This window comes from Hippocampus bargibanti, linkage group LG11, assembly GCF_051943395.1.
Source record: "Hippocampus bargibanti isolate YZ-2025 linkage group LG11, ASM5194339v1, whole genome shotgun sequence".
Classification (NCBI taxonomy): Eukaryota; Metazoa; Chordata; class Actinopteri; order Syngnathiformes; family Syngnathidae; genus Hippocampus; species Hippocampus bargibanti.
The window spans coordinates 14348639-14365777 of record NC_142744.1 but is presented as its reverse complement, the minus strand read 5'-3'; the positions used below and the strand labels follow the sequence as shown (position 1 = coordinate 14365777).

The following is a 17139-nucleotide window of genomic DNA, read 5'->3' as shown; positions in this document are numbered from 1 at the left end:
TTATAGGTTTGGGACAAGATTTGAAGTCTGTCAGTAAAGTTCATCATCTGGAACTAAAGTACATTCCCTCTTATGGTATTTGGTGAAATACGTCATGAGGACCTTGTTTGTTATGATGACATGAAGTTGACAGTGTACAATCAAAGTCAACAAAGGCCCGATTATCGGATGTCTATGAAAGATTATTCTGAGGGGTGATCACCAGGTGTTGGATTTGAGGAGTGATTTATTTCCCCCTCCACAAGCCGCATTGAAAACCATTGGTGCAGACCATGGTAAATCTTAGACATGTTGAATACGTAGGATCCAAAATGTTGAGGTAAACAACACAGTTAGGATTGAGCCACAGAATACATAATACAAATGTGAAATCGAACCGCAGCAAAATCACCGTCAATTGGAACACCCTTGCCACTATTATGATTAAAATCAGCACAGATCTCATATTTAGATCTCATTAAGATGGTCCCAAGCGACTATCTGATGGTGTGAGGTGTGTTAAGAGTGATTCCCCCCGCGACCTCTGTGTTCAGAAAACGATTGAACATCCAGTTGGGGTGACTTATAGGTTAAAAAAATCTGATTTGGAGGAGAACAATAGCAAATGAATCAAGCCACATGTACCAGTATTCAACTCAATTATATGATGACTCTGTAAAAGTCCCTTCAGTGGTTATATTGTGGTGGGTGTTGTTTATGAGTGATTTTGCTGTCGTAATTTCCAAGGAAACTCATCGGGGTTAACCATTTTTGGGGAGGAAAATCTAATTTACCTTCACTGCAAGTCAAATTAACCCTCTCTCTTACAAAAATATCAGAAATGATAAACGGTGTTTCACGTAATATGAACTTTAAATAAATAAGTCATTTGTTTCAAGTTGTTATAAGGACACTGGATTCGTATTTTTGGCACGAAGCTCCACGGATTGTTGTTGATACAGTACTGTGGGCACAGTATTCTACTGTGCCCACTGGTTGTATTGCTGACTGATGATTTAAGGAGAAACACTGACACCATGTGGACGAATTAAAAAAGCACCACTCTTTTTCCAAGCAAAAAAAAAAAATGGCCAGCTCACGGTAAATCGCATTCATTTTTTTGGATTGCTAATAGGGACACATGAACATGTCAATTTTATACGGACTATTAATTCTACATTCAAACACTAATTTGGGATTCTAAACTTGTCTGTCTCGAAACCCTACTTTGAATTCAACTGCTTCTTATGTAAATGTATCTATTCTGAGTTTGAAAGCCTCATTTGCGATTCATAGCAGAAATAATTTATTCAAGGTTGGAGATGTAAATGAAATGAGGGCTTATCTCACAAGAAAAGGTATATTTATTACACGTGAGAATAAAAAAAAAATCAGATTTTCAAATTTTCAGATTTTCAGATCATCAAATTGCTTGTTCTGTAGCGACAAGGGGGAACAAGCCAGTGTCTTATTGTGCCGTTCCCAAGCCCGGATAAATACAGAGGGTTGTGTTAGGAAGGGCATCCGATGTAAAAGCTTGGCCAAAACAAACATGCGAATCAAACCTCTGAAGATGGAGGACTGATTCGCTGTGGCGACCCCTGACGGGAAAAGCCGAAAGGAAAAGAAGAAGAGCAAGCATCAATCGAAGACCACATAAAATGATGTGGCGGCCCCCAAGCCTTGTGTTTGACACCTGTGTTCTAATAGAAGCTGCAAACCCTAATTTTCAAACCTAATTAGATTTTAAACCACAATTTTCCTTAAAATCCCAATTTAAAATAATAATAAAAAATAATAAATAAAATAAAAAAATAATAAAAAATATTTAAATTTGAAAAAAAAAATCGAAACTTAATACCTTTCAGGTTTTGAAAACCTAAGCTTGTTTAGTGAACATGACCTCCCAAATATTCGACAACAACATACAAACGGAACATTAGTAACTATACTTCCGCTCTGTAATGTCCTTGTTTAATTTTGACAGTCTTAAAGCGTTTCTCGTGCAAATATTATGACTCATGACTTTACGACTGCGTTGGCGTCGCTGTTTACGTGCAGATTCACCGCTTTGCTAAATTTAGACTCTTGACTAAGGATTTAAAAACGTCGGTCGTACCATATTTGGAAGATCCGCCGGCAGCTAGTGGTTACATAAATTGAAATCTGAAATAGAACAATGGGAGAGCCCATGCAATAATTAATATTCTATTACATTCCTGAAAGAAAATAAATAAATAAAATGAGATTTGTAAAGCCGCCTTTTGGTAATGTCTTTCTCGTGAGCGTGGAGAGGGTGTGTTAGTCTTGGGGCGGGCTGTCCGACCGGTCCTCCGGCCGTTTCCAGTCGGTGAATGGAGCGCACCCAGGTGGAACAACAGGTAGAGAACGACGTCAACTTGAGGCGTCCTCTTCTTCCAATTTTCTTCTTATTTGGAGCCGGAAGCGCTTTCGCTTCCATGAGGAACTTGCGACCAACGAGCAGCAATACAGCGGCACCCTTCATAGCAGCAACAATAGCGTTGTTGTGGTGGCGCCGTGGTTGTTTGTGAAGGGCTTTCCCCACTTTCACTTTTGCAAATTGGGACAATTTAACGCGCCCCAAATCCGATTTGAGTGGACGTGGACGCGGACAAGTGATGTTCAAGGTAAGAAAACCTAAAAGCACGCGGATCACCTGGCTTTCTGCAGATGCAGCAAGCGTCTTTATATATTTAAGAGTTGACATTTGTTTTATGTGTGTGTTTGGGTGCATGTGTGTACAGGTATTATTTCTCTTATTTTATTAGTAACCTAATATATTACTATTTTTTTATCAGGACTTTCATCCCGGGTTTTTTAGTCATACCGTGTGTTTTTGATTGTGCATATACATCTATTTCCGCTGCTATATTATTGATTCCATAAAATTTTCTGTAGATCTATTTCCAAGATATTGTATTTTTTTATACTATTAATTGTAATTATTTGTTTGTGCTGATGTTATTTTGTTTTTCTAAAAAAATGTTTGTTTACGATTTAGTCAATCATCAATGCTGAGACTTTTTACAAATTTGTATTTAGAATTTACTTAAAATCATGATTTTATTTATTATTAAATTTATTTGCTTTTAATTTAGTTAGATTTTTGTACAGGTTTGGGGTCCTTGAAATATGCAATATTTCAAAAATATATTAAAATATATATTTTCATGCATTTTTATTTCATATGTAAAAATACATATATCTTTCCCAACAAACCCAACTTGTGTTGTGTTTTCATGTGGTTGCATAATGCAAGACGTAGCGGCAGCAACAGTATTATCTTGGCTTTGCCTGTGCGCTATTAGCGCCTCCAGCATATATTTATGTAATTTGCTGGTCATAGTCTTCCGCTAAAAATAAAGGGTGGAGTGTGATGTTTGCAGGTTTTCCAACGTGATTTAAAACAAAGTGACTAGTGTCCTCAAAAATGTTTCGACAGTTTACTTAAAAACATGTTACTAGACTAATAATTACCTCCTCGAAAAAAAGTCTTGGTTCCCCGACTAATGACTTCCATTTAAAAGTAAATTAAATGACACGTTTCTTTATTACTTACTTTCAGCTGACACCGAAAAATACGGCCAGCATTAAAGTCCACCCTCCGTCCCCAACTTGATATCAGGGTATTGAAGCGAGATAACACTCGTTGGAAAGCACAGTGTGTGCAACAGAACTAACCTTTTTTTCTTTTTAACTTGACACAAACTTGAAAAAAGTGATTATTGTAAACTTCAAAATGTAAACATTTTATTGTTGTAGTATGATATGGACATGTAATGATTCATCAATGCACTGAATGCATTTTAGTTTTTATTGGCAACTGCAGTATTATAGTTGCATCCGCAATATAAGTGAGACAGAGGGAACAAGGCTGTTAAAGGACAACCGACGTCTCCGGACAAGTTGTGTCCATAATTTGTAAAATGGCTTCAAATGACTTCTACTGGGCTTATTTTAAAAAGATTCCACCGCATATAGCTATATTTTACGTTTTAAGACTCGCGCTGAATATTCAGGAAGTCTTGTTTTTGAGTTGGTGACGAGTCTGTACGTGACGTCACTAAAGGAACGCCCCCTGACCGAAAAAAAAAGACACATTGTAGCAGTCCTTCCATCACGTCAATGTATTTTGCTGTATTGTTTGGTCTGAAAACCTTGTGTTGCACTCAAAAGCCGCCAGAAGAGCGTCTCCAAGCTCCATATAAGGAATTTATCAGCCTGTGGAAACGGAGGTGATTTTTTCTCCCCAATGTTGCCTCAAAATGGCATGGAATAAATTCTTTAATCGATTGCAAACATGTATGCTTTCCTCTTCCTCAGAACTATTTGAATCATATTCATAACTGGAGGCGTAACAAGAAAGCATATTCTCTGAATCTGAAGCCATTGTTTTGATTCTCAAGCAATGCAAGACGTCTTGGCGTGACATCACAAACTGGGGGCGGGACTTTCTGAAAATGCCCAATTCGCAGCTCATTTTTTTGCAGATACAGTAAAGTCTCGTTATATCGATATCGGATATATCGATAGTCCCGGTTATATCGATACTATTTCTATGCACGCACGGAGAAAATTACATGCAAACAGGGTCGGATATATCGATAGTCCCGGTTATATCGATATTTTTTCGGACTCCCTTGAATATCGATATAACGAGACTTTACTGTATTTGACACTTTAAGTCATTTTTATTGGTGTTTTGCATTTGAATAAAAATATCATACGGCATGATTTGGGTATTTTAGATGCTATAAAAAGTTTTTCTGGTGTCAGTTAAGAAACAAAAAAGTGACGTCGGTTGTCCTTTAAATGTTGCACATACTTATTTATTGAAGTCTTGACAATGCTATCATATGCTCCAGCCGGCAGGCCTTTACGTAGATCTTCCTTTTATGTTCAAAGGTGCTACTTTTTGCGACACTGAATTCACCTTCAAGTAAAAGTCTATATGCCGTGCATTTTCTGAATATACAAAAGTAAATGAAGTTTCGTTTTTCTACTTTCATTCCTTTCATCACTTTGCTGCTGTGAAATGTAAATTTCTCCACTGTGAGACTAATAAAGGCATATCCAATCCAATATCCAATCCAAGTTGGATTTCCTGACTGGAAAGGCAAATAATGTTACCACTATTTGAGAATATGTTTTTTTAAACTGACATCTCTGGTCCTTGTGCTAATGTGAAGTATTTTTTCATTCTTTTTCTTGCGGCAGCTGATTTGACGTCGGTTCTCAAAAGAGTCGCCATAAGGAAGTGATGGAGGTTCTTCGCAAGTCGACGGCGTTCGCCGCCGACGTCCTGGAGGTGTTCGACCGATCCCTGAGTGACAAGCAGCTGGTGACGCAGGCCAAGGCCTTATGCCGAGACTTCATCCTGTCCAGACTCAACCAGAACGGGTTGACATGGTCCAAAAGCGAGCTCAACTTGTCACCTTGCAGCGCCGCCCTGGCCGAGGTCTCCTTTGTGCTCCTCTGCCTCAGTAAGACCTTGTCACTCTCTGTAATGCTTTTGCTTGCAAATGTTGCAAAACAGCCACTGTGACGAATGTAAGAGTTTATCTCCGATGGGACCATAGACAGTTTTACAATGAGGTTCCTCAAACAGTATTTCCTCAATGCTTCATGTAGAGGCGTCGGAATCCCACGAAGCAGAATAACGACAATGTACTTCCGTGACAACTGATGAGTTGATTGAAATGAGATAACCTTTATTTGTCTCACATTGGAGAACCTTAAAAAAATCAAATTTTAACCTTTTATAACATTGAAACGTTTATCTGCCCATCTGTTTTTGACTGTTTACCCAGGGTTGGGTTGCGAGGGTAACAGCTTTAGCAAGGAAGGCCAGACTTTGCTCTCCCAAGGTGTTCCCAGGCCAGCCAAGAGACATAGTCTCTTCAATGTGTACTGGGGTATTCCCCTGAAACTCCTGCCGATGTAGCCTGTCAGATAAAACAGCTTTGCAAATAAATAGTGGTCCCCTGGCCCAAGCTGCCAACATGTGTTTTCAATGAATAACAGGAATTCATCCATCCATCCATCCATCCATTTTCCAGACCGCTTTATCCTCATTAGGGTCGCAGGGGGTGCTGGCGCCTATCCCAGTCATTTTTGGACACAAGGCGGAGGACACCCTGAACTGGTTGACAGCCAATCGCAGGGCACACAGAGACGAACAACCATTCGCTCTCACACACACACCTAAGGACAATTTAGAGCGTTCAATCGGCCTGGAAACCGGAGGACCCTACAGAAAACCCACGCGGGCCCGGGGACAACATGCAAACTCCACACAGGGAGGCCGGACCGGGTCTTGAACTCAGCTTCCCCAGCTTCACTGCACTGTGAAGCTGGGGTGCTAAGTACTCGACTACCGGGCCGTGAACAACAGAAATTTTCTCTCTTACTATAAAAACAAACAATAAAAAAAAATATAGAAAAAAAGCCAAAGAAAATCAGAAAATCATTGAAGCCACTTGTGCTGAATCACAACTCTGCAGGGGTCAACTGTATCCCCTTTTTTTCTTTTTGTGATTAAGAATGTCCAGTACCAGTTTTTTTCCCAGACTGATACATTAAGAATTTTCACAAGAACACACTAATCTTGTTTTCTATCCTTTCACCCCCCCCACCCCATCCCCTTTCAAATTGCTGCTGTGGAGTGCAAATTTCCCCATTGTGGGACGAATAAAGGTTTTCTGATTCTGATTAATACTCTTTAATAGTTTTGACATAAAATTTTATTAAACCCAATGACACAATGTTCTTTCTCACACAGCTGATGATTCGCCAATGTATCAAACTGCTGCAAGTATTACGGCAACTATTGCTGAGGAAAAGTCACTTCATGGCAGATTTTTTTGGGGCTTCAGTATGAATCCCCAATACCTAAAAATAAGGCCAGGGTCAGCCATTCCTACTTGGTACATAATTTTAGTCGAAAAACCTTTTATGTTTAAATAGCAAAGATACTTTTGTACATAGTGTTCCTTTTTTGAAGTAGTAAAAAAATGTTATCATTTTATGCTTTCTCAAATGTAATATTTTTATGAACAATTACAATTTCTTTATGGAATTATTTCTTGGCCAGCATGCAACATTGGCGGTGTGAATGCAATTTTTATTTCCTGTCTTTATTTTTGCAGCAAGCTGATGTTTTTGTCCATGTTACCAAGGTGACGAGCTGGAGCGCATCCTTCCCAGCCTGTACAGGAACGTGGCCCGCCAACTCAACATTTCCGTTGCCATGGAGACCATGGTTTCCGACGCCTTCATCGGCGTTGCCACAGAGATCTTCTCCACAGGTACATCAGCGTGTCCCCGTCAACACCTGTCGGATGGCAACTTTTGTTCCTGTCATATTATCATATCATCTAGAAAATGTACACTTTTTTTTTAAATCCAACCTAAAAATTACCAATATGACTCAAGTCTTAAAAATGCATATTTTTCTCTTGAAAATGTCCACAAAATATGCAACTTTAATTATTGCTCCATTGGGAATTGAATCTTGAAAATACATGACATTTTCCCCTAATTCTCTTGCAAAAAAATAAAAAATAATAAATAAATAAATAAATATATGTATGTATATATATATATATATATATATATATATATATATATATACACAGTAAAGTCTCGTTATATCGATATTCAAGGGAGTCCGACAAAATATCGATATAACCGGGACTATCGATATATCCGATCCTGCGCCGAACTGCATTAAACAAAAGCCGCCAAAAGAGGGCAGCCAAGCGCCATATAAGAAACGGAGCTGGCCATTAGCTCCCTTTTTTTTTTGGGTGAGAGATGTTCCCCCAATGTTGCCTCAAAATGGCACATATAATTCTTTAATGATTGTAAACATGTATGCTTTAATCTTCAGAACTACAGTGTATTTAAAACATATTCATAACTGGATGCGTAACAAGAAAGCATATTATCCGAATCTGAAGCCATTGTTTGGATTCACAAGCAATGCAAGACGTCTTGGCGTGAAGTCATTTTTATTTGCATTTGAATAAAAAGTGACATCGGCTGTCCTTTAATACACAGTATGGAATGTTAATAATTTTCAAAATCATCGCGCTTCAGCAGACAAAACAAGAAACATTGTTGCAAAAAACGATTGCATTCATATACAGTACAGTGGGCATGTACATAACACAACAGGGAAACTGCAACGCTTACATCTTACTGTATTATGTATACAATTTAAAAAAGTCATCAATCTTCTTCTGCTTCCCATTTTTACCTTTTAACACAAACACTTCAATCTCGTCTGCTACACACGAGCTAGCGTCTGAAAATGAAAATGGCTCTGCTACACGGGGCTGGGCACGTAACCAAGTCACCTGACCAAGTCGACCAATGGCGCGACTGATGGCGTGACACGTAACCAAGACACGTGACCAAGTTGACCAATGGCGCGACCGATGGCGTGTCACGTGACAAAGTCACACGGCCAAGTCGACCAATGGCGCGACCGATGGCGGCTCATGTGACCAAGTCGACCAATGGCGCGACCGATGGCGGCTCATGTAACAAGACACGTGACCAAGTTGACCAATGGCGCGACGGATATATCGATATAAACAACAAAAATGGCCGGCGGGGGATGAAAAGGACCACCGTAATAACCGGATTATCTTAATAACCGGGTATCGTACTAAACGGTACTAATTATACATCAAAAGACTAGAAATGCGCAAGGGAAATGAAAAGTATTGTAGTAGTAGTAGTATTGTAATAAGCGGTACTATCGATATAACCGATATCGATATAACGAGACTTTACTGTATATATATATATATATATATATATATATATATATATATATATATATATATATATATATATATATATATATATATATATATATATATAGTAAAGTCTCGTTATATCGATATTCAAGGGAGTCCAAAAAAATATCGATATAACCGGGACTATCGATATATCCGACCCTGTTTACATGTAATTTTCTCCGTGCGTGCATAGAAGTAGTATCGATATAACCGGGACTATCGATATATCCGATATCGATATAACGAGACTTTACTGTATGTATATATGTGTGTATTCTTTTTATATAAAACACACATTTCCTCCTACCGTTATGACTTTGAATGCCAACTAGCTTGTTATTCTTTCTATAGCCTCAATAAAATGCAAACTCATAGAATAAAAAGCTTCAAAATATACATTGTAGTTGCATAATAAACATTGGCTTGATTCATTGAAAATGATAATAATCATAAATGGATAAAATAAAAACATGAGATTAAAGCCTATCTGGCTCCCTGATTGAGAAAATTCTCCTCAACCCATCCAACGGTTTGAAAAAGGGATGCATGCGTTTATGTGTGACAGGGCACGTCTTGTCCTGACGCGTGAAGCCCAACCCATGTTGTGGATGCATTGAATGCCTTCTAGCACTGGCCTCAAAAATGCGCTTTTTGTAAAGACCGCACCCATTCAAGTGTAATCCACCTCACCTAATCTTTGTCTGTGTGTTGAACAAAACATGAAATCAATAAATGCAAATTGTGGGAGGAAAATGTGTATGAAATGTAATACGCTGGAGAAGACATGTTGAAAGACAAACAGGGAAAAAATAGATCAATTGCGTGATGAAACCAAAGTTGGAAATTAATTAGAATAAATTCTGTTTTCTGAAATAAAGGTTGTTTTTCTTTAGATTTGTTGTTAAATTCCAATAATACATTCAAAGAATTAATTTGCATGTTATAAAGTTGAACATTTACTTTGTATGATGATACAATTTCACTTATTCATCACCAGCATTGTAATATTACAAGAAAAAAAGTGTTTGAATGTTTAAATGTATTTACGTATTTTAATGTTTAATTTTTTTATGTATACAGTGAGACCTCAACTTACGAACTTAATTGGTTCCCAGACAGAGTGTGTAAGGCGAAAAGTGTGTATCTCAAAACAAAATTCCCCATAGGAAACCATTAAAATGGGAATAATCCGTTCCCGGGTTTCCATAAAATATACTTGTCAACTAAATAAGCCTTAAAACTACACACAACATACCTTATTCTAGTGCAATTGTATTGTAATGAAAGAAATACACTGCATTGTATCATAGTCACTTTATTTACATTTGTGATGGTCATTGATGGCTTGATGGAATGGCGTTGGAGGTCGAAGGTCAAAGGGAATTGCTGTTTGGAGAGAGAGGCGCATTACATGACGACTGTAATTAAAGAAATAAACTGCTGTAAAATAAAGTTTTATTTACCTTTTTGATGGTCGTTGATGGCTTATGGAAGGAGAGTCACCTTCCATAAGGACTGTTGGTAACTTAACCTCTGGTGCTGTTCGGTCGTGTGCTTCCGCCGAAGATCACTCCGCCAGCCGTGGTGGGTGTGTATTATGAAAATAGTGCTTATTATAAGGTTTAATTTTCATAAATTTGACGTTTGTAAGACAAAAAGTTTGTAAGATAAGGTGTTTTTAAGTTGAGGTCTCACTGTACATTTCTTTTCAGTGCAACGAAATCCTCCGATTTATCACAAAACCGTTTAGTACTTGATTTTGGCATTGTATTTTTGTCTCACTGAAACATAATTTTCAACCATTCAGTCATTGTTCAAGTAATAAAACCACGTTTGATTTTGTGATCCGGTCAAAGTATGCCATCTCCCTGTTGTGTTGACCTTGTTCGCTTGCCAGGAAAGTTTTCAAATACATCTGCGTCGCTTTTGCCTTTTTGGGAGGTGAACACAGGGGATGTGCACATTTTGGGAAGGATTGCATTCCTCAAACAAACTTGTGAACTTCTGGGAGCCTTTGAGCGGTGCATAAAAATAGACAAGGGAAAAAATAGAAATACTCATACGCTTGATTTATTTTAGGTAAATTTGATACCATTTTGTCTTGCTTGTCACTTGTTTGAGCTCCACAAAAGGATGAGAGTGTTCTCCTGTGTAGCTCGAATCGTTTCACTCGCTGCAAGCATGTATGAGCCACTTCATATACTAAGAACACCAACAGTAGACCTGGGGTGTCAAACTCATTTTTGTCGAGTGCCACATTGAAGTGAGCGTTTTTCTTGGAGGGCCGTTATTACTGTTAAAGCATTTAAAGGACAACCGACACCATTTTTTTGTTTCCTAACTGAAATCAGAAAAACGTTTTATAGCATCTAAAATACTCAAAACACGCGGGCTGATATTTTTAGTCAAATGAAAAACACCAATAAAGATGAGTTTAAGTGTCTCAAAACTACTTCAAAATGACCCCGGAAATTGCAAGTTTCAGAAGGTCCCGCCTCCTTGTTCGTGACGTCACGCCAAGACATCTTGCCTTGCTCGAGAATCAAAACAATGGCTTTAGATTCGGAGAAGATGCTTTCTTGTTACTCATCCAGTTATGAATATGATTCAAATAGTTCTGAAGAGGAAAGCATAAATGTTTGCAATCGATTAAAGAAGTCCTTCCGTGTCATTTTGAGGCGTCTGGACTGCAATATAGCGTCCGAGGAAATGCACAAGATGGCGCCCAAGCTCCGTTGGAAATGGGCTGATTTGTCTGCTTGGAATTTGTGTCAGGTAGTATCAAATAGTAGTCTTGGTGCAACACACAATGATTCACCATCACGTTATTCATGTGTTTTCCTTCTAATTTCGCCACCAACACGGATCAACACGAAATTTTCAGACCAAACAAAGTAGCCAAAAATGCATTGTGTGTCGCTTTCTTGGTCAGTGACAATACCTACCGTGACGTCACGTACGGACTCGTCACCAACTCAAAAACAAGACTTCCTGAATATACAGCACGAGTCTTAAAACGTAAAATATAGCTATATGCGGTGGAATCTTTGTAAAATACGCTCAGTAGAAGTTATTTGAAGTTATTTTACAAATTATGGACACAACTTGTGCGGAGGCGTCGGTTGTCCTTTCAAGAAGTCAAGAATGAAGTTACTGTTATGTAGGGTTTAGTAACAAGAAAATGATTACAATATCTCTCATATTTATTCCAAGGGATAAGTTGAACAATTTGATCCAAGTTATAGCAATCATGGTAGAACTGTCCTAACGGACAGTTAGGTCTGCGGAAAAAAATATTGTCACCGCCCTACTCACTCTCGAGGACTTGTACACTACAATAATCAAGACAAGAGCGCGGACCCGCCGCACCCTGCCCACTACCTTTTCCAGCTACTCCCTTCAGGCATGCGCTACCGATCCATGTGCACCAAATCCATCTGACATTTAAACAGATTCTTCCCCCGTCGCCATTAACTCTCTCAACAGTCACCCAAATATAAGTGTCTAGTGCCTCTTTGCAATTTTGCACAAGCCTGGGAAACGGCATCCCGTTATAATCGCTTCAGCTCTGCACTCACTTGAACCACTGTCTGTGTGATACTTTGCACATTGTCTCACAGTTGTTCCTGAGAGCTACTATTTACATTAAGGGATTAGATTACATTACAAAAAAGTTCAAATATGTTGCTAATGAAAGTTTAGAACAATGAAATACAGTAAAGTCTCGTTATATCGATATTCAAGGGAGTCCGAAAAAATATCGATATAACCGGGACTATCGATATATCCGACCCTGTTTGCATGTAATTTTCTCCGTGCGTGCATAGAAATAGCATCGATATAACCGGGACTATCGATATATCCGATATCGATATAACGAGACTTTACTGTATTCTACAATTGTATCTTTTACAATAAGGCATTGGAAAATGAGTGAGGGGGAGTCATAGAAAATATTGTCATCAATGAATATAAATAGATGCACTGTAGTTAATTTATTTGAGACAAAAACCAAATATTTCATGACTCTTGGGAATAAGGAAGTACAGCATAACACCAAATATGTCTAGCCTGTGACCGGTCCCCGTGGCTATCTCCTTTCCGCCTGGTTGACTTTATCCCAGACAATCTCGACTCTATTCTCGGCCCGGCTTCTGTGAGCCTTTGACACTTTGTGTGGACGCTTATCTCGTTTAAGCTCGCCTCGGGCTTGGCCTCAGGGCGCCGTTGTGGGTCAGCATCCCGGGTTGATGATGCAAGCGGGCTACGTAGAAGGAGGTTAATGTGATTACGTACTGTCGTCGCCGTGGCTCCGAACAAGAAGCAGCCAATTTCATGTATAAATGATTTTCTTGCAGGGCTGTGTTCACTTTCTCTGGGTAAATATTGGAATTGACTCTCTTTATTTCAATGACGTGTTTTGCTCATGACAGTTTAAGAGCAAGCTCTTATCAGCTTCAATGTGTGGCCATGTTGTATAGTAAGATTAACAGAACAAAGTCCAATGCGAATCATGTTTTTTTTTTTACTTCAAACAAACACACTTGGATTTAACCCTGTGCACCTCGATTGGGTGCACAATTACAATTGAATCTCCATATGTTTATTAGCATAATGCTAATAAACAATGCAAAATCCCATACACAGGCTAACAAAAAGCATCTATGCGGCAGTGCTTTAAACCACAGATATTTTAACACACATTTCATAACAATACTCAAAGGCAATTTTATTTATTAATTCATGTTATTCTAGTATATGTATATTGATAGTTACGTTCTGCATTTTAAATAAACGCTAAGTTCTTTTTTTCTGAAACTCCGCTGAGCTCCATGCTAACAAAGGGCAACAAATGGCAGTCGTGTTATCTCCCTCGTTTGTTCCCAAATATTCCTACCAGTGGCTTCTTATGTTTGTATTCTGACACAATTTTGCTCTTCCCACATTTCCCACTAATAGTAGGTACCAGTCGACAGTAAGTAGTAGTTTGTCTCGCTCTCCAAAAATACTGACGGGACTGATTTGTACCACCATTGAATATTCTATGAGAACAAAATATTCCAGCATTTCTTTGATTGATATGCCTTCTTTAGAAGACAATGAAATGATTCAGCGTAACATTTCTCCCAAAAATCCAAAATTCAGATTATGGTATCGAAAGGGTTAAGATATTTTGTTACAAATTGTGCACACGTCGGAAGTTAATCCAACAATTTGTATAGACGTATATTCTTTATCATCTGTGAAGAACAGCTCATTTTACTGGAGCTTCTGGTTGCCTGTCTTCATGGGTAGTCATACTGTATACTGTATGTTGTCTGGTGGTGTCAGCGTGCACACCAGATGGAGCAGCACACCCTCCAGTTCTTATTTTTTATTTTTCGGGGTTGCAGGCATCACGTGGGGCAAAGTGGTGTCCATGTACGCGGTGGCCGGCGCCTTGGCTGTGGACTGCGTGAGGCAAGGACACGCCAGCACGGTTCACATCATCGTGGACAGTCTGGGCCAGTTTGTCCGCAAGTATCTGGCGCAGTGGCTCAAGAGACGCGGAGGATGGGTGAGTCGCTGCCATTTGACTTCCCCATTGTTATGAATTTATTTCTCCTAATATTAGTGATATTTTGATAATACATTCGAATGACCTCGTTTTATAATAAACCACAATTCAATGATATTTCATGTTAGAACAATAAATGTTTTAAGGGTGTCCTACTGCTGCGCGGGAATGTAATACAGTACTGGGAAACAATCACTTGTAAAACACTTTTGATGTACTTTTGCACTTGCTATCAAGTCAGTTCTGCATTTTTTTTTAACCATCAAAAGGTCGGTCATACAGGGTGATTAAAAGTCACACGAGCAGAGGAAGAACTATTACTAGTATACCGTTCTACTTGTGATCTGTATCACTATTATTTGTGATATTATGAGTTACACTCGTTCATATTTAGTGCTTCATTCATAGTAGAGCACAGATTTCAACAGTGTGCAGTTTTGCCTGAGGAGTAACATCAAGTTGGCCGACTATGATGCCAAAGTTGTATTTCTGTGCAAAAATGTAGTGAGAAAAAAGGCGTCACTCGTCAACAAAAAATAAATACCGGGACGCGGCCCTTAACTCATTCACTGCCATTCATGAATTTATTCGGGAATTGAAAATATGACGTAGAGCCCCATTCCCAAATTTGTTCGTGTTTTGTGTTTCTTGTTTGGGTGCCGATAAAGTGCTGGCCATGGCCTCTGGTAATGTTTTTCCTCTTCCACAAATGGGCAGCCTTTTTTGCCATGTTAGCGCTTTGTTCCAGCTTCAGCTGTCGTTAAAGTGCTATATGAACCAATATGCAGTGTCTGAAACTCATGGCACAAAGTTAGCGGACACCCGGGCAGACAACTCTGAAAGGATGCCTGCCCGGCCATAAAGTTGCCTGCCCCATTTTTCATAAATTGAAACACAATAAGACGACTAATCGCAAAAAAAAAAAAACATTGTTGCAAAGTATAAAGGATTTTTTCAAATGAAGGAAGTACCTACCACAAATGCTCCCTTGCTGAAGATTTTGCTCCAGTTGTCGTTTGTCGTCATGGTGCACAATGCAATGTTTGCGTTGCGTTGTCTGCTCAAAGCCACGTGGACTTTGCCAAACAAAGGTTCGTTTGGCAATTTGCATACTCGGCACCGGCAGCCAATCAGACGCCTGTTTCGTGCTTCGGACTACACTGTGACTGAAAAGTGTACTTGAGAGTTTTGAAAGCCACTTAGAAAGAGGAGTCCACGTGGCTTGTAGCGGTTTGCTTGTCGCTTTTGCTTTATTGAATAAAACAAACGTTGGATTTAAAAAATGTTTGATTAATTTTTTTCCTTGAAGAAGTTGTTGGCCACCCGGGCCGAAACATTTTGAAAGTTGTACGCCCGACGTAAAAGTTGTACGCCCGGGCCTCCGGGCAGACGTTATTTCAAACACTGCAATATGTATATATTGCATTGTATTTTCAACAACTGCAGCATTTTAAGCTCATATACTATAACTCCAGACGCATATAATTTAGTAATTAACTATTTTTTTCTGATGAAAGAAGAGAGTCTAAGGTTTATAACGCCGAATGGAATCTTTATGTAGTCCTAAAACTCAATATTCTGTGGGTCCTGGAGTTTAGGTGACAATGACAAAAACTCTGGCACTGGAGTGGACACATTTTTTGCATATCATCTGGCAGTGAATGAGTTAAAGGTAGCCTGTCGGTTGGAGGCATTTGAGTTATTAAACAGAATTGGGGCAGGGCGTGATGGAGTGTTAAATCTCATCCCCAGAGTTGCTTTAATGACCCATTGTTAGTCCAAAGATTGCCTGTACTGAGACTTTGATCGTTTTTCTTTGAGATGATATGAAAAGGGCGACAATATGGATATGAATAATGCTCTGGTGAAGTGGTATCGACGTCGTCTTATTAGAGCATTTTTATGATGATACGACGCTCCCTTTTTTGGCTTGTCGCATTTTTAATGATCAAATCTGAATACAAAGTAGAACTTTTCCTAAAGGTGATCTCTGGTTCCTCCTGCAGGTGGAACTGACTAACTGCGTGGTGAAAAAGGACCTCTTCCCCGAACACCGCTGGCTCTCCTCCGCCCTGGATTCCCTGCGATACTTTCTCACATCCATGTACGTTTACATCATGAAGGAAAGGTGACCGCTGCTGGATTTCCTCGATTCCACCATACGACACAAAAAGACATTCTTGGGGAGCCGTTCTACTTCTTGTGTCGAGCCTGCTGGGCTGAGCTTGGACTGCTGCTGGGTGGCCATGGACCAATGTTTGCTCAGCGTGCTTCTCTTTTGTCACCGGGGATTGGGCTTCAACCAGAGTCTAATTGCAAGATGAGATTGGATGGGAGTGGGGGTTAGGAACAAATGCAAACTTCAAACTCCCCACTTCTGTCATGCAAACAGTTTGGGTCCTTTTTGATCAAAAGTGTGGATTTCACATCCAATACTGACGCAGGGTTGCTAAGTTTCGGGCCAAAGAGGACTTTGCACAGGCACACACACACACACACACACACACACACACACACACACACACACACACACACACACACACACACACACACACACACACACACACACACACACACACACACACACACACACACGTTTGTGGTGTTTTCCTTAACTTTTAAACATGTACATCGATTACAGTATTTATGTTTTTATTTTCATAATTAAAACCATTGCAGTGTAAAAATTAAAGCCATTGTAGTACAAAGCATAACCGGGTGCAAAAGAATCTCGGATTCTTGATTGTGTGACATGCTTGGTGTCTTTTTTTT

The 17139-nt window shown here is 39.2% G+C and overlaps 1 protein-coding gene across 1 annotated transcript; it reads left to right on the top strand.

The window, feature by feature from the left end:
- Nucleotides 1-2138: 2138 nt before the first annotated feature.
- Nucleotides 2139-16881, top strand: LOC148891711 (bcl-2-related ovarian killer protein-like). The gene is made up of 5 exons (XM_089007637.1): nt 2139-2627; nt 5218-5483; nt 7179-7307; nt 14204-14367; nt 16374-16881. Exons 2-5 carry the CDS (start codon nt 5261-5263, stop codon nt 16497-16499), a joined length of 642 nt encoding a protein of 213 aa, XP_088863763.1. The 5' UTR covers nt 2139-2627; nt 5218-5260; the 3' UTR covers nt 16500-16881.
- Nucleotides 16882-17139: the final 258 nt, after the last annotated feature.

What these genes read in the sequence shown, in the direction of transcription:
- LOC148891711 (XM_089007637.1), top strand. Translation starts at nt 5,261, where the DNA reads ATGGAGGTTCTTCGCAAGTCGACGGCGTTCGCCGCCGACGTCCTGGAG. An exon ending in CTTTGTGCTCCTCTGCCTCA is followed by an intron (nt 5,484 to 7,178) that starts GTAAGACCTTGT and finishes CATGTTACCAAG; the next exon opens with GTGACGAGCTGGAGCGCATC. An exon ending in TCAAGAGACGCGGAGGATGG is followed by an intron (nt 14,368 to 16,373) that starts GTGAGTCGCTGC and finishes TTCCTCCTGCAG; the next exon opens with GTGGAACTGACTAACTGCGT.